Consider the following 21,132-nt stretch of genomic DNA (forward strand, 5'->3'; position numbering starts at 1 on the left):
GACGGGACCGGCCCTCAGAACCTGGCTGGGGGTGAGGCCCACCATTGCCTCCGCCACCACCACTAGGGGAGAAGGCCCTGAGGCCCTGGGGGTCAGGTCTAGATCATTGTCCCACATGCCCCTTACTTTTCCTTCCAGCCTCCCCAAACCCTGGCCTGCCCTCCACTCCGTGTGTACCCTGACAGGTGTGATCTGGTCCCCCTGGAACCCAACCTTCCCAGCCTCCTCTTCTCCCTGACCTCTCTACCTCTAGTAAACCTGACTGGACTTCCCTTCTCTGCCTGCCTTGCCCCCATCAGCTGCTTTTCCACACAAGGACCTGGCATCTCTAGGACCACCCTGCATAGGAACTGCCCACTGGGGCATGCGCTGGCCTTGGGCAAACAGCCCTGTTCGCACCTCAGCCTAACAGTCTTGAAGACACTCCTTTCCCAGCTTCACAACAGGGCCACAACAGTGTGGGCCTGGAGGGCCGTCCAGGGGCTTCAGCGCAGGCTGCTAAGGGTGAGATGAGGGTGCCTCCGTCCCTTCCCTTGCTGCTGCACAGACACAGCAGCTCCCGCGGGGCAGAGGCAGCTCTCCTGGGGCAGACACTGCTCTTCTCTCAGGCCCAGCCCCTGCTCCAGATGGCGCCCAGGTGCACAACCCGCCCTCGGCACAGTGAAGCAGCAGACGTGCCTGGAGCGTCCCAATCCCCACGTCTGGAACAGGACGGAGAAAAGACACAGTACAGATGACAAGCAAGTGCGACCTGACTGGGAAACCATGAAGATCTAGGAAAGGCAACAGTTTTTTGTCTTAATGGAAGGTAAACCGTCTCCCAGACCCTGCAACAGGAGGAACGTGAACGTACACTTCTCTGCTTTCAAAGGAAAACAGGGCTTGGCGTTCTCCGAGCCCGCTACCTCGCAGCACGGCGCAGCACGGCGGGTTCCACAGCCTCCACCACTGTCTGCGGGAGGAGTGAATGGGACTGTGGGGGGAGGAAGGCCCCCCATCTGCCCCGTGCTGAGCCCCCCTCCCTGCCGTGGGGAGCCGCTGCCATAGGAGCACCTTTCTTCTGTCACTCACTGAAAGCCGCCCTCGCAGGCCCAGGCCCAGGCCCAGGAGGGTTTGGAAGCCCTCACTCCGCATTTCCTGCGCTCCTTTCCAGTGTCACCACCAGCCCTGGGTCAGTTTAGACCAGGGTCGCTGAAGTGAAGGGGTGGGCAGTTTCCCCAGAAAGTCTCTTAGCCGTTATTATTGCCGTCGCTGATCCGAGTTTTAAAAAAAGGGGGTGGGGCCTCCCCGGTGGCGCAGCGGTTGAGCACTGGGTTGCGAAGCTGCCTGCAGCCTCTACAGCACCGGTTCCATCCCCAGCTGCTCCCCGGCCACCGGAGGAGGGTCCCACATGGCGCACAGACCTCTCCTGCCGCCCGCTGCTCCCCTCAGCAGTGTCCTTCGGTCCTTCTGCCTGCTCTGCTCCCCGCTCTGGCTCTGGTGAATTCTCTCACCCTCCCGCGCTTTTGACTGTACCCAGTGCTTGTATAAATAAATAAATAAATCTAAAAAGAAAAAAAGAAAGAAAGAAAATAATTTTAAAAAATAAAAAAAGGGGGCGGTGGTTGGCTCTAAAAAGCAACGGCCAATGTCATGCACGGTCCATGTGAAAGTACTAGTGCACAAGGATCGCGGCGAAATTTCAGGACTGGCAGGACTGATAAGGGGTAGGTCTGAGAGTGAATTTAAGGTGAGCAGGCTGAAGTGGGTGCAGCTGCAGGCGGCGGAGTAACAGCTAATACTCTCCCAGCCTTGCTGAGTGCCAGCTCTGTGCCAGCAATTCCACTGCTCAGAACCCCAATCCCTCTGCTTGGAACCCCCGCAGCCTGGTTAAGCAGACTCTGCTGTCCTGGCATGTGGGCGGGAGTTGGGGGGTGGGGTGGGGTGGGCGGAGATGCTCAGGGCCTCTCCTCCCTCCAGTTGGGTCTGATCTCCCTTACTGGGCTCCTGCTCTGCGTCTGCCCCACGATGGCGCTGCTGCTTCTTCTGGATCTTCTGCGCCCTCCACTCTGGCTATCCTCCCTGTCCTCTGTCTTCCCGGACAGATAGATTTTGCTCAACACCAAGCAGGAGAGTTTCCCATCTCCTGACCTCTCCAGACCCCGCCTGGCTCTCCTCTTGCTCCTCTAGTGCCCTTCTTTTGTCTCCTATCACCAGCACGCAACACAGTAAGGCAGAAGATCTAGGATGTGGGTCAAGAAAAGATTTGAAAACCAATTTCTGAGAGTTACAACCCTCATCATCTAAGGACAAAACTACATTCTCAAAAGTAAGAACCCAGTGAGCTATTCTTTCCAACAGCTTCGGAAGATCACTTTACTAGGCAAGGAAACAAGACTGACCGTTGTTAGGGTTGGGTGATGAGCACAAGGGGGTTTGTTACACGATGTGCCTCTGCTGCAGGTTAAAACTGTTCCATTAAAAAACTAACCGAAGAAATTATTTTATATTATGATCCACCATTACAGAGAAAAGGTTAAGTTCTTTCATTGGCCCATTTGAGCTTTAGTTCTTGATTTTAACTTAATTCTATAATAAATGATGTATGTTCAGTAGTTCTTATATTTTTAAATAGTCCCGTTTAATCAAGATGTAATTACATGTGACACGTGACACTGCAAGTTTCAAGTGCTCAGCACAATGACTGTGGGCACCTGCAACTGATCACAGCGCGCACAGCTAACGCCCATCACTTCAAGGTCACACCTTTCCCTGTGACGAGAATGTCTCAGTCCCTCTCTTCAGTTTCAGCCTCACAGAGGGCCACTGCTTGCCACAGCCATGCTGCTCCATCTTGCTGCACATTTAAAAAAATCTATCCACTGATGTCTTTTCCTGTTTCTATTTCAGATCAGTGATCACACTGGCGAAATTCCAACTTGATTTTACAATAAGGTAGCGGGTAGTGTGAGATTTTCAGTTTTCACATGTTGGGGCTGTAGATACACTGCCTCTGGAGAGAAATAAAATGTCCACCTTGAGCCAATGGGAGTTTTCCTTCCACAATGAAAATAGTCACCACTGGGTAAGAGAGGCCAGAGGAAGGGAAGATACCTTTTGCTTAAAACCAAGGACAGGAAGTATTCATTGTATACATCAAGGCAGACTTGGAAACAAAAGTTTCCAGAACAGCAAGAAAAGCTAGGATGGGTTGGCTCAATTCTATCATCGCTTCAGCCATTAGAGTAGGGGGCAGCAGCAACATTTCAGACTGCAAAGCACTAGTTTAAAATCGCAACAGTTAACCTGTGGAATTCTGGCTCAGGGCCCTAGAAATGACAGCACCGGACTCACGGAGCTACCTGTCCAAGGGCGCAGCAGCCTGTGGGCGGGCGTGGGGTTCAGGCTGGCACGCCTCAGGGAGAAGGGGGCTCAGCAATACCCTCGTCACACATGGCTGGACTTTACGACACTCCCAAAGGCCCGACCGGAGGTATAAACACAAACACTGAGTGCTCTCTTGGTTTCAAAACTTTCACCTAAGTCACCTCGCGGTTCTTAACAGTCTTCTGAGGTGGGCCCCATGCAGAAGTCAGGACTGTCTTAGAGACACAGAAACTAAAGCTGAAGGAGGTCAAGATCCTTTTTTTTTTTTTAATTTAAAGATTTATTTATTTATTTATACAAGCACTGGGTACAGTCAGAAGCATGCGAGGGTGAGAGAATTCACCAGGGACAGAGTGGGGAGCAGAGCAGGCAGACTAACGAAATACACTGTTGAGGGGAGCAGCGGGCGCGGCAGGAGAGGTCTGAGCAACATGTGGGACGCTCGCTGACAGCCGGGGATGGAACCAGAGCTGCAGAGGCTGTGGGCAGCTTCGCAGCCCAGCGCTCAACCGCTGCGCCACCAGGGAAGGCCCAGGACAGGCTTCCTATTGGGTCCCAGAAAGCACCTCAGATGTTGTTACTAAGCCAGGGGAGCCCATGGCGCCCTCATAAGAGTATTTAGAGAGCGGACGTTGCTCTGAAGCTCACATTCTAAACGTGTCTCTGACTCTGGCACCACGTACAGCATTTGCCAGACGGTTAAGTGCTGAAAAGAAGCCTTTAAAAACAGGGTCTTAAAATAAATTGTGAAAGTTCAAGAAAAGTTCATTTCACGGACATCAGTGTTTGGTTCCCCAAGACAAAACTAACTTGTCCACGTGCAACAACCGCACACGTGATTCACACGCGCACACGCAAAGCGGGAAAAGGATGGCTGCTGCTCGAGTTCCCTTTCAGATCTCTCTAGGAAGAAGGAACCAGAAACCCCGTGTTTGAAGTGGACCCGAGATTATATATAAAGCTGAATGTGGTCACGGTGAAGAGATACTGCTGTAAACACACATTTCCACAAAGTGGGAGCACAAACTTCAACAGCTATAAAAGCTCCCCTGCATTCACTATTTCTACAAGGGCACGCAGTCTCCCGAGTGACTCCCTCTGGGTAGGGAAACTGAAGAGGAGACAGAATTACTTTCCCCTAACTACTCTTCTAGAATCTTTTATCATTCACAGCTATTTCAGATACATGACAAATTTTAACTCCACACTAGTAATGATTTTTGCCATTATTAGTTTTCTTTTTTTTTTCCCTTAAGATTTATTTATTTATTTATACAAGCACTGGGTATAGTTAGAAGAAGCGCGGGAGGTTGAGAGAATTCACCAGAGCCAGAGCAGGGAGCAGAACAGGCAGAAGGACCGAAGAACACTGCTGAGGGGAGCAGCGGGCATGGCAGGAGAGGTCTGCGCGCCATGTAGGACCCTCGCCCTGCGTCTGGGGATCGAACCGGAGCTGCAGAGGCTACCGGCAGCTTTGCAACCCAGCGCTCAACCACTGCAGCCACCAGGGAGGCCCCATCATTAGGTTTCTAAAGAGAAAGAAAATCACCCTTCCTTCCTCCAGGCACCAGCAGTTCTGAAGATAGCGCATCACACCCACAGGGGTCCCCAGGGCTCAGTCAGTCAGCGAGGCCCAGGGTGGCTGAAACAGGCCTCTCCAGGCAGGACTGCTGGGGGTCAAATCCCAGCACCCCACTTGCTGGCTCTGGGACCCCAGACAAGATCTTAACCTTTCAGTTTCCTCATCTATAAACGGCATTAACCACACAGCCATCATGGGAAATAAGTGAATTAAGTCAGATGGAGTCTCAACCGTCCCACTCAAAGCCCCACTCAGAGCCTGTAAGGGATGGCCCCAGGCCAGCAAGGCACAATTCAACCTTCTGAGACAGAACAATGGAAACTCTGACCACATTCAATTCTCTCCGTGACCTGAGAAGCCTGGGCCCCAAGTGGGTGTCAATAAACACTGATTGATTGATTTAGGATGTCAGTGAAAACAGAAAGGCTGGATTGCTTATCCAGATGTCGCAACTGTTTCCCCCAAGAACTAAGAGCACATCCAATTTTTAAACGATGGCTGAGCTAAGGACGCCCTAACGTCTCTCAACTACAAAACAAGGATTGCGTTTACTTACTCTAATTAAACATAACGAAGAAATAAGGAGAGCACACTCACAGGAAGGAATCCAGGGAGACACCTTCCTGGGTGCTGCCCTGACCCCAGGCAGCTGCTGCTCCAGAACTGTTTTGAGATCTGAGTCAGCATTATTTTGAGACCTGCTGGAATAAGACACTTGGAGCCCCCCACCCCCCAACAATTAAACCAGCCAGGTACAAGCACCAATCTCCAGTGTGTCCCCAGGAAAACAAAACCCTGTCACAGCTTTGCAGTGACCTAAACTTTCCTCCAGGCGGTTACAAAAGTCCATTCATCCACTGGGGGGGGGCAGTCATCTGCAAAATGGAGATGCTAAGGCCTAACACTAACTTGTCACAGATGTAAACGAGAATGCCCTCAGAATTTTGAGCATCTAGAAAAATAATTGAGGTATTAACTGAAGTGGGTTTTGCCTGCTCAGATGCCAACTTTTAGGGGCAAATAAACCATCTCTTCCTGCTGCCAAGGCCGGAAATCCCATAGAGGGAAGGGGGCCTGCATAGACACAGCTTGGGGTTCACCTGTATCACCCGTGTTCACCCCAGGTGGGTCCTCAGGTCAAAAGATGGGGAAAAACAAAGATGGAAGGAAAGCAAAAACGGGGTGAGCCACCAAGGAGGCCCACGTCCTTCTCCATGAAGCCCACATGGCCCCGGAGGGCTCCACAGCAGGGTCCTCGCTCACAGCGAGCGCCGCCGTCCTGTCCCAGCCTGGATTCTGGATGAACAGAACGCAACCGCAGGCGCGGGCCCCTGGGCCTCCAGAGGCCCCGGCCTTTCTGATGAAGGCAACAACCTGGGGTGACCAGACCGCACGTCGGACCAACTTCAGACCCATCTTGACGCTGCAGGAGGAGGACCCCGCATCCTCAATGTGCTTTTTCCTTCCCTTCAGCTGTCCCCTTATTAGGACAAAAAACGAAAGACAAGTAACAGGAAGAAAACACTGCGGCCGGGAAGAGGCCGGGGAAGAGGCGCGCAGGGCGAGCCCAGGCGCGGGCCTCCCCGCGGCTTGGCCCAGGGGCGCGCGGCCCCCTCCCGCCCCGACCCTGCCAGGCTCGCCGGAAAGGCCTCCCGAGGAGCCGCGCCCGCCCTTGCTCCCACGGAGCCCGCCCCAGGCCTGGCCGCTCCGCGGCGCGCAGGGAAGATGGTGGAGGGGCCGGGAGCGCGAAACTGTCCATACATGGTAGAGCCGCGTCCCTTTGTGCGGACGCTCCACGGAAATCACGTTCACAACCACCGGGCCCTTTCTGACCCCCACTTCCCGCGCAACGTGGACGCCCCACGCGTGGGCGCAGGCCCCGGAGGCCCGCGGGGGCGCTTTCGCCAAGTTTCTCGGGGCGCCCCGCGGTGGGGCCGCGCCCGCGGGCGGACGTGGGTTCCCGCGGGCGGGGGCGCCGGCCAGGCCCGGGCAGGCCCGGCGGCGGCCGCGGCGGGCGCTCACCTTCCAGGTAGCAGCTGGAGGACGAGGAGAGCCCCTTCTTGGACTTGCAGCCCACCAGCTTCAGGCAGATCTCCAGCATCTTCGCGCGCCGGCGGCGTCGGGCCGGCCCCCCTCGCTCCGCGGCCCGCTCAGGCCCGGCCCGCCCCGCTGGCCCCGCTGGCCCCGCGCGCCGTCCCGCGCCCCCGCGGCCCCGCCATGCCGCCCGCGCCCGCCCCGCCGCGTCTCCGTCCCGCTCCGGGCGCGCCGGTTAACAAAGGGCCCGGCCCGGCCCGCGAGGCCCGCCCCCGCCGCCTTAACCCGCTCGGCGCCGCCCCGCCCCGCCCGCCCGCCCGCCCGCCCCGGAGCCCCGCGGGGACGCGGCTCGCGGCTCCTGGCGCCGGGGCGCGCGGCCCCACACCCCGAGGAGGCGCGGGCGTTGCGGGCGGCCCTGGCTGGCGGGGGCCGCACCCCGGGCCGAGCCGCACCCCGGGCCGAGCCCCCCGCCCCGCCCGCACGTGCGTGGCGCCGGCGAGCTCTGGGCTGGAGAACTTGGTGAATAATGCACATTCCTCTGGAATTGCCAGTCCGGGTCGCTCGTCTGCTCCGCGAGCTCACTCTGGGGGAGCTAGCTCGAGGGGTGTCGGAGGACTGCACAGCCGGCGCGTGAGCCCACGGGACGGCGCACAGGTATGCAGCACCTTGGTCGAACCCCACATCCCGCCCCGCGGGGCTGGGGCAGGAGAGACGCCCAAGGTCGGATGCCCGAGTCCCTGCGAAGGGAATTCAGTGTCCGCGGCGGCTCCAGAGGCAGGGCCTGCATCTCCCCCTTGGCGTCCTTTTCTTCCGCAGAAAACGTGCCCCCTCCAGGGGGTTGTTCAAAACCCATTTCACTGCTGTGTTGGGCGCAAATCTTTTTACAGCTATGGTTATGAGTGAAACAGACAATGCTGTAACATGTTAAAATAACAATAATCACAATAATGTGTTACTTGGCACGAAACCAGAAATCCAGATCTGTGGGACGCAATGGGGAACCTACCCATACCAGATAATTTAATAAAAATCAGATACATTTCAATAACAATAGGAAACACAATTTATTTAATCAATAGTGTCAGTTAACTAAATTGCAACAGGGAGACAGTTACTTTCTTCCCTCTGGAGCCCCTGAACAATGCAGCTCAGTGTGTGCAGATCTCACACTTGTCAGCCTTGTGAGAAGCCAGCTCCCTACCTGACAGCAGTGTATTTGCACTATGAGGAAAATGGGATTATTACCCTTAAGTTGAGGGAAGTCAAGCACCTTGCCCAAGGCCCTAATAGCTGAACAGGCAGTGCTGGGCTCACCCAGGTGGGTCTGGCCCCAAGACCATCAGGCTCCTCCTGACCAGTGGCTTATGCAGGCCCCTCCAACCTGGAATAAATTCCAAGTCGATTAGCGCTTTGCAGATGTGCTCTTTGGTTAAGTGACTAAGGGGGTCATGTGGAAGGCTTTCAGAGGAAGCCTGGGTTGAGACCCAGTGATCAGCCCCAGAAGCCACGCTGGACTCAAACGTTGTAATTTCCAGCCTATCCTGTAAGGACAAAATCCCGGGTTTCTTCAGTATACCAGGAATGGCTAAGTAACAAGATCTTTGCTTAGGTCTCCCAAAAATAGCACATAAAAATTCAAGATTGGACTGGATGTGAGTAGCGTATGTCACAGGGATTCTCAGCCAGGGGTCATTAACTTTTCACAAGTGTTCTGCCAAATTCTGATCCATGCACAAAATGTGTTTTTCCTGTAGCTGAGGGACCTACAGTTAGTGTCATGGTACTAGGTCAGGCTTCATGAGCACCCAAGAAAGCAGGTCAGGGAGGGTGGCGCAGGGAACCTGGTCATGGGGAGACAAGTGCAAGGGTTGTGGGTGCTCTCTAGAATCTGGGAGCACTGCTGCTGGCAGAGAGACAGTGTGTCATGACTGCTGATTTATTTAGTGTTGGCTCGACTCTCTCCACCTCCGAGTGTAATGCCAAAAATAAAATCCAAAAAACGCCACCGGTACAAACAAGCTGAAAATGCGATGCCTGTGTTGGTGCGATTCTGGAAAGGCAAAGGGCGTGGGGCTAACTGTTGTTATGTAGCAGGGTAGTATGTGTACTGGCAGCTTAGTGTCAAGAATTACACATTACTGGGCATTTCTTGCATTTCTAACCATAAGCATGGATACTATCAGTTAATATAAGCCCAGAAATCTATTTGCATGTATGTACTTCATATCGGGAGGTAACTTTGTTTTTAAAAGCTGATGATTATTACTAATAGTCTATCTTGAGTCTGAAATGACCTTCTCCTCTTACATCCTCTTAAAATGACTAATGCTCATAAACTGTGTCCAAATCTTTAAAAAATGTTATAAAACTCTGCATCAACAGGTCTGGCAGAACACTGAATTAGCAGCAACAAATGTTGAAAACAAGGCTGAAGTCTACACAACCACACCGAGGCTTGTGAGACTCTGTGATGGCAAATAAAGGAGGGACTTAATTTTCTTACTAGAATGACGAAAAGCCCAGGAAGTACTCCTTCTAAGCAACCTTCAACCTTAAGTCATTAACTTTAAAAAAAACAAAGAAAGAAATGGGAAAAACTATGAGCTACTGTTTGCTGAGCTGCATTCAGCTTGGGAAAGGAATTGAATTTTAACGGCACCAAAGATGTGCTGGGCACCTACCTCAAGCCTCACAACAACCCCATGAACTTTGTGTGGTTTAAATCCATTTCACAGATAAGAAAACTGAGGGGGAGGTTGGTATTCAAGTTCACATATCTCGGAAGTAGTCAAGTCCAAAGTACTCGAACTTTCCAAAATACGTAATTTGCAATTTAAGCGAAAGGTGGATCACACTAGCAAAGCCAGAGGGGAGGAGCAAAGCCCTTGGGGATGGGCATGCTATTCCACGTGTTCATGCCCACAAAGCCCACTTTCTCTGCTGCAAACACAGTCTGGTGAGAGCTGGGGGCCCAGTGTGCACCCAAATGCAGGAGAACACAGCTTAGTAAATGGCCACATTGACCTATTTTTGCTGCTGTAAAAGGACACGCATGCCTCTTTAAGTCTCAGAAATTTCCAGTAGGATGATACTACTTGTTGGTCAAGTGTCACACAGGCCTGGTGACTCTGGGTGGGGCAAACTGGGGAAAGAGGGGAAGCAAGGCAAGGAGGCTAGCTACAATACAGGCAACCTGGTTCCAAAACTCAGATTTGCCACTAACTGTGGTGGCTTGGACAAGCAACTTCCCCTCTCGGAGCCTCACATGTAAAACTGGGTGGGTGGGAGTAAAAGTAGCTTTCTTGGAGGGCTATGAAGATTAGACAAAAGGTAATGATAGAAGTTGCTCAATAAACAGTAGCAAGTGTGATTTCCAAAAGAGAAGACTCTATATCAGGTGATGGTTCGTGTTCCTGCCCAAGACTTACTGGGACTAAGTCAAGAGCTAAAATTAACAAAAGTGATATGTGAAAATGATTCCAGAAAGCAGTCTGAGGGAATGAAAGCAGTCTGGAGATTTTCCAAGGAAATCAATTTATTTTATTAAAGGAAAGAAATACTAGCCATGGGGTAGGAGTAGCAACTAAGGTTCAAATGTCACACAGAGTCCTAACTTTAATCCTAAAGCCAAGGTTTTGCAACCACAGCTTTGTGGCAAACACCAGCTCCACACCCCACATCTTTAGTGGGGCCTGCTTCAAACCCAGGACTGGATGTGCAGGCTGAACACACAATTGTCTTTCAGATTATGCTATTTGTTAATCCTCTTGTTATTTCCAGGCTTACAGTTCTCAGCGGGGGGGGGGGGGGGGCAAATTGAACTACCTTAAAGTAAATCCACTTTCCAGAAAATCTCATTACAGCAAAACTCTAATACATTTTTATAATTAATAAGCCAAACATAACTAGTAGACAATTTTTCTCCAGGAGGAAATGGGTATTATTAATATGCCCATTTTATTTTCACTAATTTTTATTTTCAATCAAAATAATATACACACATGATTAAAAATCAAACTCTTGTAATAAAAACAGCAGTCCCCAATTCCACAACCTGGTTTGTTTCCCCAGAAGCAGCCTCCTTCAGATTTCTAACATCCTCATATTGTTGCTTCTGGATTCATCAGTTTTCCACATCTTCTGCTAACTACAGCTATAAGACTATCATTTCCTCCAACCTCCTTAAACAGTAGAAAAAAAATCACAACTTTTAGTCACACTAATAGTATTTACATTATTATGATGTAAATATTGTTCATTGCTCTGACAATAACATACTATGATATTTCCTTTATTATATAACTTTATCTTGCAAATATTGCCTTGATTTTATTCATTTGATTTGTCTTCTATATAAACCAATTACTATTCCCTCCTCCAATATTTCAAAGATCTGTCAAATACCTAAGAGTATTTTGCCAAACTCTAAATATTGGTTCTATTTACTTTCTTACATCCTTGTTTTGCTGGAATAAAATTCCAATAGAGGGCCTCCCTGGTGGTGCGGGCAGTTGAGTGGAGCACTGTGAAGCTGTCTGCAGCATCTGCAGTGCTGGTTCGATCCCCACCAGCCTCGGAGCAACCCACATGGCGAGCAGACCTCTCCTGTCTTGCCCGCTGCTCCCCTCAGCAGTGTGCTTCCAGCAATCTGCCTGTTCTGTTCCCCACTGTCTCTGGTGAATCCTCTCACCCTCCTGCACATCTGGCCTGTACCCCGGTTCTTGTATAAATAAAATTTAAAAAAAGAAACTTAAAAAAAATTCCAATAGAGTCCTTAAAAAACAGCAACAACAACAACAAACACCCTGGGTGCATGACAAAGTTTGGGATAGTTTGGCTGGGTATAGAATTCTAGCTTGAAAATAATTTTTTCCCACTGAACTTTGAAAGTATTTCTCTATCTTCTAGTTTTCAGTATTATTGTTTAGAAATACAATCATACTCTGATTCTTGATCCTGAACATATGACCTGCTTTTCTCTTTGGATGTTTTTAGGATCTTCTAATCCTTTGGAGTTCTGACATTTCACAATGCTATGGCTCAGTGTGAGTCTTTTTTCCTGTATTAATTATGCCAGGCACTTGGGGGCTAATCCAGAGCTCTAGCTCTAGAAAACATACATGTGACTATGCTCTGAAATTTTTCCTGATATTTACTGTTTCCTAAATTCTCTCTCTTTTTTTTTTTTTGGCAGTTCTATCCTGAAACAGCCATCATAAAGAGAATCCCCAAATGTTGGTATGGGTGGGGCTTTTCTCCAGGGCCATTCAATTTTTACTTTTCCCCCAGAAAAGAATCTTTCTATGACTTCTCTGTTAAGGCCCTGGCTCACAGGGATGGGTTGAGGGCTAAGGATCTCACTGTTCAGGGCCTCCTTGGTGGCGCAGGTGGTTGAATGCAGCACTGTGAAGTTGTCCGCAGCCTCTGCAGCATGGGTTCGATTCCGGCGGGCGATCTCCTCTCCTGTCTTGCCCGCTACTCCCCTCAGCAGTATATTTCAGTCAGGCTGCCTGTTCTGTACCCTGCTTTGTCTCTGGTGAATCCTCTCACCCTCCCGCACATCTGGCCTATACCCTGGTTCTTGTATGCATGAACAAATAAATCTTTAAAAAAAAAAAAAGAATCCCACTGTTCAGTATGCAGATTTAAAAAAAAAAATCTGTTCTTGCCCACCTACAGTTTTCAGCCCCATGCCTTGTCGGCACCCATGCTGAGGAAATGCCCCTGGGTCCATTGTCTTTATAGGGCAAGTTCTCAATATGACACCTCCAGTCAAGTAGGTGAGGAGGGAAGCTGAGGAAGGATGTGAAAAGTCTGAACACTTCCTTTATAGGCTTCCAACTGATTTCTTCAGTTGTAGCTATAGACCCAGCTACAACATTGCCTCTAATTTCTGGTTCTCCCACTCGGTTCTTAAGACGCAAACAGGGGCCTCCCTGGTGGTGCAAGGGGTTGAGTCGCAGCACTATGAAGCTACCCGTAGCCAATGCAGTACAGGTTCGATCCCCTGACAGAGAGCTGACCCATACAGCCCAACAGACCTCTCCCGTCTCGCCAGTTGCTCCCCTCAGCAGTGTATTTCAGTCAATGTGCCTGTTCTGTTGTCCACTCTATCTCTGGTGAATCCTCTCACCCCCACCCTGGGCACCTCTGGCCCTGGGCACCCCTGTTCTTGTATGCATAAATAAATAAATTTTTTTTTAAAAAAGAAGAAATTAAGCTTTTGCTTCCCCAATTCTGCTATATCTAATACCACTGTGACTGCCTTCCATTTTCTAAGAATGTGTTCATCTTTCTTACTCACTTATCTTTTGGTTTTCATGCATTTTCACTTTGATACCTGTCTTTATGGTCTTATCAGTAAAACTTGGGGAGGGAATAGAGATAAAAACATGTTTTCAAATCATATAATAATAATAAAAAAAAAAACAACCAACAGGTCCTTCAATCTGTAAACATTTTAAATCAGAATCTATTTTGCTCATTTTACAGATGAGAGACAACTGAGGCACAGACAGGTTAAATAACTTGCCCAAGGTTTGCGCAGCAAGTTAGTGGCAGAGCCACAAACCCAAATCTCCAAGTAACATGTTAGATTTTCCTCCATTATATATTACCCCCTAAGTGCCTATAATTAAAAACTGTCAGGCCAGTTTTAGGACACCAGGTTAAAAACCTAAAATTTATTGTAAACTACAGGTTTCAAATCTTAATTTTGCGGGTGGTGGAGAATCAAACAACCAAACCCCGAGTTCTCAAATCCAATTACGACACCGTACCTTAAAGTTAAGTTATAAACAGATGTTATTAAGCAAAAATAGTTTGGGATAGTCTCATTAAACTTCAAGTGCTTAAATTCAATTTGAAGAGGTTTTGAGTGTTTTCACAAATTGTCTTTGTCCCTTTCTTTTGGTTAACTTTTGAAATAAATGCAACAGAATCTTATTTTAAATTATGAATAGTTTTGTTTTTAACCTGAATACTAAATAAAGACCAGGATATCAACAAATCAAAAATAGCAACATCACAAAAAGGCTTCAAACTATTATCTTTTTAATAATGCAAATTAAGCATACTTTACATAGAAACAATTGCTCAAAGAAAAGCCCCAGAGTGGGTTACTAACTAGGAGTATTACTTTTACTTTCAAACACATTGCTCTTGGCTTTTATAGTTTTGTTAACTTTGAACTGGGAAACCAGGGGTTAATTTTTTTCCTCTCTTCTCTTAGACTGAAAGAATCTGCGAAAGCAGCAGACCAGGCCTAGGCGATCACATTACTTTGGGGGTGGGGAGGAAGGCAGCTGGAGGGGAGAGTGGGGAGAAGGGTGAGAAGGGAAAGAAAACAAGTTGTCTGAAGTTCCCCGCAGCGTGAGCCCCAGCAGGGATTAGGGGGTACGTGGAGGAGCCCGTGTTTATCCAAGTTATCTCTGGGGCAGCTGTAACAGGCTCTGAAAGCACAAACCCCTTGGTATGAGGGCCCCTCTGTGGCCTAGAACTGCACCCAGGAAGCAGATCTCTTGGTAATCGTTGCCAAGGCTGAAAGCCTAGAAATGAAACACTAAAGGAGGGTTATGTTTGTTTCTTGCAAACATTCAGTACCAATTTGTTTTGTTGTCAAGGTTTTTAAACACACACAAAGGACAAATGGATCCAGAAGATTTCTTCCTGCTTGTTAGAAATCCCCATTGTCCTCAGAGAAGCAATGGCACCTCAAGATGACACAGGACTGCTCCTCCTCCTAAAGCAAGGGTCTGGCATGTTAACCCAAGAAGAAAGGAGACCACGGCGGCCACGGCGAATGCTGGAGAAACTGTCACTGAGGGCACTGCAGTGATGTCTGAAGGAAAGAGCCACTTGAAAAGGTTATAAAACAGAGTTCTGCTTTCAAAGAGCACCCGGCCTTCTAGAAGCTGCCCTTGTCTGCCTTCTTTCCTATCATCTTATGAATATAACATCCACATCCAGTACAGCAACCCCCAAATCTATTTAATTCCTAGGTTATTTTCACATTTCCTAAGCAATGTTCCTATTTATGGCCACCTCACCATAAAGAATGTTCTGGTGCAATTCTAAAACGATAGTAAAATTAACTCCTCAACAAAGTTTAGGCCAATAATTCACATCAATTAGACTTTCTTTGATTAAAAATGAATGGGGGACCTCCCCGGTGGCGCAGCGCTTGAGCGCTGGGTTGCGAAGCTGCCCGCAGCCTCTGCAGCGCCGGTTCGATCCCCGGCTGCTCCCCTGCCACCAGAGGAGGGTCCCACATGGCCGCGCAGACCTCTCCTGCCGCCCGCTGCTCCCCTCAGCAGTGTGCTTCAGTCCTTCTGCCTGCTCTGCTCCCCGCTCTGGCTCTGGTGAATTCTCTCACCCTCCCGCGCTTCTGACTGTACCCAGTGCTTGTATAAATCAATCAATCTTTAAAAAGAAAATGAATGGGAATCCCACACAGACTGGTTATGGGGGACCCTCCTTCTGTTCTCTCTCACTCTCAACCCCTAAGTTTTAGATGGACACTCTGCCCGCGCATAAAGAGTACATTTCCCAGCCTCTCTGGCACCCAGGCTTTACCATGTGACCAATTCAATGGTGAGTGAGCAGAAATGTAGGCCTTCTGGGCCTGGTTCTTAAAAGGAATGGGCATGGCCCCTCTCACTGCTTCAGGGGGACGGGATAGCTGGAAGGCACAGTGGCCATTTGGATCCTGAGCTAGAATCCACATCTTAAAAGAACAAGATGGAAGTGTTTGACCCTGTGGCGTCCCCGCACACTCCTATGGCTGCCAACCTCTGCCTGCCATAGGGGAGAGGAGTCAACACTGAGCTTGTTTAAACCACTGGGATTTTGCATCTTTTATAACAGCCATTAAGGCTCCAGGGTGATAATGCTAAATGAACAGCTTCCACAGGCATAAATCTGAAATCTCCCCAAATCACCTGTTCCTTTCCCTTTCCACAACGTCTGGCACGGGTGTGATGAAGGTTTAAGAAAAAAAAGAAACACATATTCTATCTTATATCTGTTAAAGAACATGTATCCAGAACAGAAACTCTTACCACTTGATAAGACAATATGCAAACCAACTAAAAAATGAGTAAAAGGGGCCTCCCTACTGGCACAAGGGGTTAAAGTCTCAGCACTATCAAGCTGTCACCAGTCACTGTGGCATGAGTCTGATCACCATGAGTCTGATCCCCGGCTGACCCATATGGCGCAGCAGACCTCTCCTGTCTCCCCACTGCTCCCTCAGCAGTGGATTTCAGTACCCCTGCCTGTTCTGCTCCCCACTCTGTCTCTGGTGAATCCTCTCTACCCCCCCACCTCTGGCCTGCACCCCAGTTCTTGTACGCATAAATAAATAAAAAGAAATCTTTTAAAAAAAATGAGTAAAAGCTCCCACATGACATATCCCCAAGAAGACATGTCACACAAGTGGGTAACAGCACATGAACAGATGCTCGGCAAGAAATGGAAGCTAAACTCATAAGGAGATACGCCCTCACAGCCACTCACACAGCTATGCAATCATCAGCAAAAGCAGATAAAGCCAAGTGCTGCTGGGATGGGGGGAGACTGGAAGGTTCAAACGTTGCTGGTGGGAATGTAAAATGGTACAGCTACTCTAGAAAATAGTACGGCAGTTTCTTAAAAGTGGAACACAAGACCCAGCAATCCTACTCCTAGGAATCTGCCCCAGAGAAATGAGAACACACCCCCACCCAAAGACTGACACACGCGTGTTCACAGCAGCACTACGCACAACAGTCACATACTGGAAACAGCCTACAGGTCCACGGATGGGCGAATGGACAGCCAGATGCCCATCCAAAGAAAGGTGCAGCACTCAACACCGCAGAGGAGCGAAGGCCGGCATGTGCAGGCCATCCTGTGGCAGGAAAGGGCCACGCGCGGTTACAGCGCGAATTCACCGTGAGCTCAGAGCAGGCAGATCTGCAGAGGCCGTGGGCTGCTGCCTGGGGCCGGTGCGAGACACAGCCCCGGGGCAGAGGGGTTGGCAGGGATGATGGAGATGTTCTAAAGCTGGCCGGTGGCGATGGAGAAATGACCCACACCTCCCTAAGACGGTGGTAGCTGGCATGTAAATTATGCCTCACAAACTGTTACTAAAGAGGGAGAAAGCACGTGTGCTTTGACAGCTTGTTCTAGCTGGATGTCACTAACATGAGACAAAGGATGAGAAACGCAAGCGGGGCGTGTGCTCAGTTCCATGCCAGACTGTCCCGCCGCTCGCGTGGCTGGCACCTGGCAGAGGATGCTTCCGATGAGAACTGTGTTCCCAGCGATGACAGCGAAAGTGTTCCCCCCGTTCTGACACCTCCCGACTCTCAGTGTGGCTAAGGAGTGTCCACAAAAGGCTCCGTACATATGGACAGAATCAGGACCCGGCTGGCCAAGAGGTGTGGCGCAGGTAGGTTAAAACAGAGAAATCGCAGAGCTGGAAGCGCACAGACACGCACCCCGATTCTCAGGAGGCGCGGGGAGTGCGTCTCAGCAGCCGCAGCTTTCCAGTCACACGGCACCACCCCCCCTTTCTGGACAATACAGTCCCAATGGCTAAATCTCATAGAAATGGAGTGTCACGGTAGATTGAGAGCAAAACGTTAATAATAATGCTTAAGATCCTCCGTAGGAAATTTCTATGCGGTAAATGTTTCCAAAGTGCTGAGAGGAGAAACAATCAATTAAATATTGGAATTTATTAACAATAAATATTTCATGAGTCTCCAGCTTCTAATAAACAAAGAAATTGCACAAGTTAATCAATAATTCACAGCGCTGGCCAGTCTTTCTGCTCAGCTATCTGACTTCCGAAGCCACTGAAGGGAAGCCGAGGAGGCGCTTATGCCCGGAGGCAGTGTTGTGGCCGAAGCCCTCTGAGAAGGAATTCCCCAAGAGAAGACTCCAGAAGCCAAGTGTTCTCTGATGCTGAGACCCCACCAATGACCCAAATGTGCCTGACTTCACAGGCCAACCCCACACAGGCGGCAGAACAGTCACGTGGCACAGCAGAACGAGCAACAGCTTCTGCTGTGAAGAGAACTGGGTCTCCTTCACGTCTTGGTCTCATCTGACTGCACAGTGCCCATGAAACTCCTGACTCATCATTCCGTGTCAAAGATTTGACTTGTCAGTCACAGATCTGAGAACGGTCCATTCCGTGGAGCCAGTGGTGCTGAAGATGGTAAAAAGGAAACACACTTTCAGGCCTCAATGTACAGTCTTGACCGAGAGGTGAGGCAGCGGGAGGAGCAGACACCAAAGCAAAGTCCAAATGTGGGCAAGCCTGGCTACCAAGGGCCCGCGCAGGGCTACAGGAGCCCGCAGAGGCCGGGTCTGCCAAAGGTCTCCCGGTAGGGAAAGCGGCAGTGCACACAGTGGAAGCACTTCCTTGTCACCATTTTTCTTAAGAAGCTTAAAAATCAATTAAAAACATACATGTGACCTCACATATGTGCTCTGTCACTTCTCTGCAAAGGTGCCAAGAAAACTCAACAGAAAAAGAATAGTCTTTTGAACCCAGGCTACTAGGCCACTGGGCATCCACCTGCAAATCAATACCTTGCACCACATGCAAAGTGGTCAGAAGCCTACATGTTCAATAAAAACTTAGGAAATTTCTAGAAAAGCAACAGAAAAGAAAATCCTTGTGACTAGATTAGGCAAAGATTCCTTACGCACAATACCTGAAACATGAAACATTAGAGAAATAATGGATAACTGAACCTCAGCATAAATTAAAATTTCCAGTCATCTAAAAACACTTTTAAGAGCATGAAAAGTCCCGGCGCTGACTGAGAGAGATGCCACGTGCCGACGAGAAGGCAGAGCAGTTGGTGTGAGCAGCGGATGGGATGCAAAATGGTACGGTCACCCTGTAAAACCGCCTGGCAGCTTCTCCTAAGCCCAGCATCCACTGAACACGTGACTCAGCAAGTCCATTCCTCATCATTTACCCAGGAGAAGTGAAAGTTAAGTTTCACCCCAAGGCTGCATGTGAATGTTTACAGGAGCTTCACTCCAAAGCATCAAAAACCGGACACTCAGATGTCTTTTGGTAATAATAGCTCGTGACAGCAGATGAGCAGGAGGATGGATACTCACACCTCGGACCCTGCGCATGCGGGACACCACCCAGCAGGCGGCGTGCACGGTGCGGATCACACGCAACAGCATGGGTGAGTCAAATGCATCATGGCTGATGGCTCCTCACTTTCTAATCCCACATTCCACTGGCATATCCTGCTTTACTGCGAATCGGGGGTCTGGGTCCCCTGCTTGGCGCAGGTTATTGGCACCACTTTTCTGACAGCCTCTGCTCACCGTGTCTGTGTCCTGTTCTATTGAGGTGCATACATTTTGGGGGAGCAAGGCTGGCCCACACTTACCTGGCGACAGTATAGTGCAAACATCATGTTTATATGCACTGGGAAACCAAAAAATCCATGACTTGCCTTGTCGTAGTACTTGTATTATTGCAGCGGTCTGCTTGGAGCCTGCATGTGATACTCTGTAACAGGCAAAATTCTAGGGATGGAAAGTCAGAAGTGGCTGCTGGGGCTGAGAGGGGGTGGGTAGCCAGAAGAAGGAGGCATGGTGGAGGCAGGGCAGGGCTGCATTGGGGAGGTGATGTCAGAATGCACAGCGCCAGCACTAAAGGGGTGACTTCTACTGTAAGTAAATGATTTCAATAAAAATACTATTTTCTTCCCTCAAAGCCCCATTACTCAGGGGAACCCACTGCCCAGAGTTGGGGCTCCCCGGTGCATGGTGCACTCTGAGTGGTCTGACTGGTGGAAGGACAAGAGTGGTGCCGAAGCAGGGCTGTGCCATCGGGGCTCCTTTGGCCCTATGAGACCCGGAGGGGACAGATATTTGAAGGCTCATGTGCCTGATTCACCCAGAACACAAACCATGGCAAAGGGCCTCAGGATTTCTAAGTAGAAAAAGTGTGATGGTGACACAGGTGTCTCTCGTACTGTGCCTCCCCTGTGTTTTAAGTGTTCTCAGTAGTGAGAGTTTGGGGATCACTCTTGAGTTGCCAAAGGGCTCTTAGAGATTGTATATCCATGTTTATATTTTGTATTTGGGCGCAAGTTTCTGTTTTCGTCACTCAACTACCTATTCTAATCCAGTCATACACTTAGCAACTTTAGACGAACTTGACAGGATACGTTACAGATTTCACTGCAAGCAATAACTTAGCGGTCATCACTAACGCCCTTTTTGTAGCCTCACCCTTACCACTGGATATAATGTCTTCTCTGCCTTTTATTAGTTATGTCTGCAAAGTAAATTAAATTGCATTCTGAGAAGCAAAACATCCACTTTTATATGAAGGTGCAGGATAAAATGTTTTCAAAATACAACCTAGAAAGAAATTCCTTAAACAGTCCAGACATTGGGGTAAAGGTATAGTGACTATTCGACAAAGAGCAGGGGTTACCCATGGCAGGAATGCTTACTTAAAATAATGGGCAAATACAAAAATAGATGACTGGATCAAGAAGATGTGGTACATATGCACCATGGAATATTACTCAGCAATCAAAAAGATAAACACATGCAGTTTGCAGCAACATGGATGGAGCTGGAAGGGATCATGCTCAGCGAAATAAGCCAGAAAGAACAAGAAAAATCCCAGATGGTCTCACTCATCGCAGGAATCTAGAAAACTTAAATAAGGGACCAGGAAAAAGAATAACTATAAGAAAGTAAAAATCAAAATCAACAAACAACTATGAACCAGAGACACTCTACGGGGGTTGGGGGGCGGGGAAAGGAGGGATTAGGGTCAAAATAAGGGGGTTGCAATTGTATGGGGAATATAAAAATAAAATTAAAATTAAAAAAATAAAATAATGGGCAAATATTAGCTTGGTAATCAAAACAATTACAATCAAAATGTACTCATTGGAGCAAGAATACAAGCTACCCAGGGCCTCCCTGGTGGCGCAGTGGTTGAGCGCGAAGCTGCCCGTGGCCTCTGCAGTGTAGGTTCAATCCCCAGCTGCTCCCCGGCCACCAGAGGAGGGTCCCGCATGGCGCGCAGACCTCTCCTGCCACCCGCTGATCCCCTCAGCAGTGTACTTCGGTCCTTCTGCCTGCTCTGCTCCCCGCTCTGGCTC

At 49.3% G+C, this 21,132-nt stretch overlaps 1 protein-coding gene across 3 annotated transcripts in view; it reads right to left on the minus strand.

The window, feature by feature from the left end:
* Nucleotides 1–21,132, minus strand: part of ABL1 (ABL proto-oncogene 1, non-receptor tyrosine kinase) — a 99,016-nt gene that overhangs the window by 28,856 nt on the left and 49,028 nt on the right. Inside the window, exon 1 of one of the 3 annotated variants that reach the window (XM_037494076.1) lies at nucleotides 6,971–7,086. The exons of the other annotated variants lie outside the window; for them this stretch is intronic. Within the exon in view, the coding sequence (XP_037349973.1) occupies nucleotides 6,971–7,049 (79 nt within the window). The 5' untranslated portion in view covers nucleotides 7,050–7,086. Of the gene's footprint in view, nucleotides 1–6,970; nucleotides 7,087–21,132 lie in introns of those variants that run through there. 3 annotated transcript variants of the gene reach the window in all.

This window comes from Talpa occidentalis, unplaced genomic scaffold, assembly GCF_014898055.3.
Source record: "Talpa occidentalis isolate TD23 unplaced genomic scaffold, MPIMG_talOcc4v2.1 talOcc4.7, whole genome shotgun sequence".
Lineage (NCBI taxonomy): Eukaryota > Metazoa > Chordata > Mammalia > Eulipotyphla > Talpidae > Talpa > Talpa occidentalis.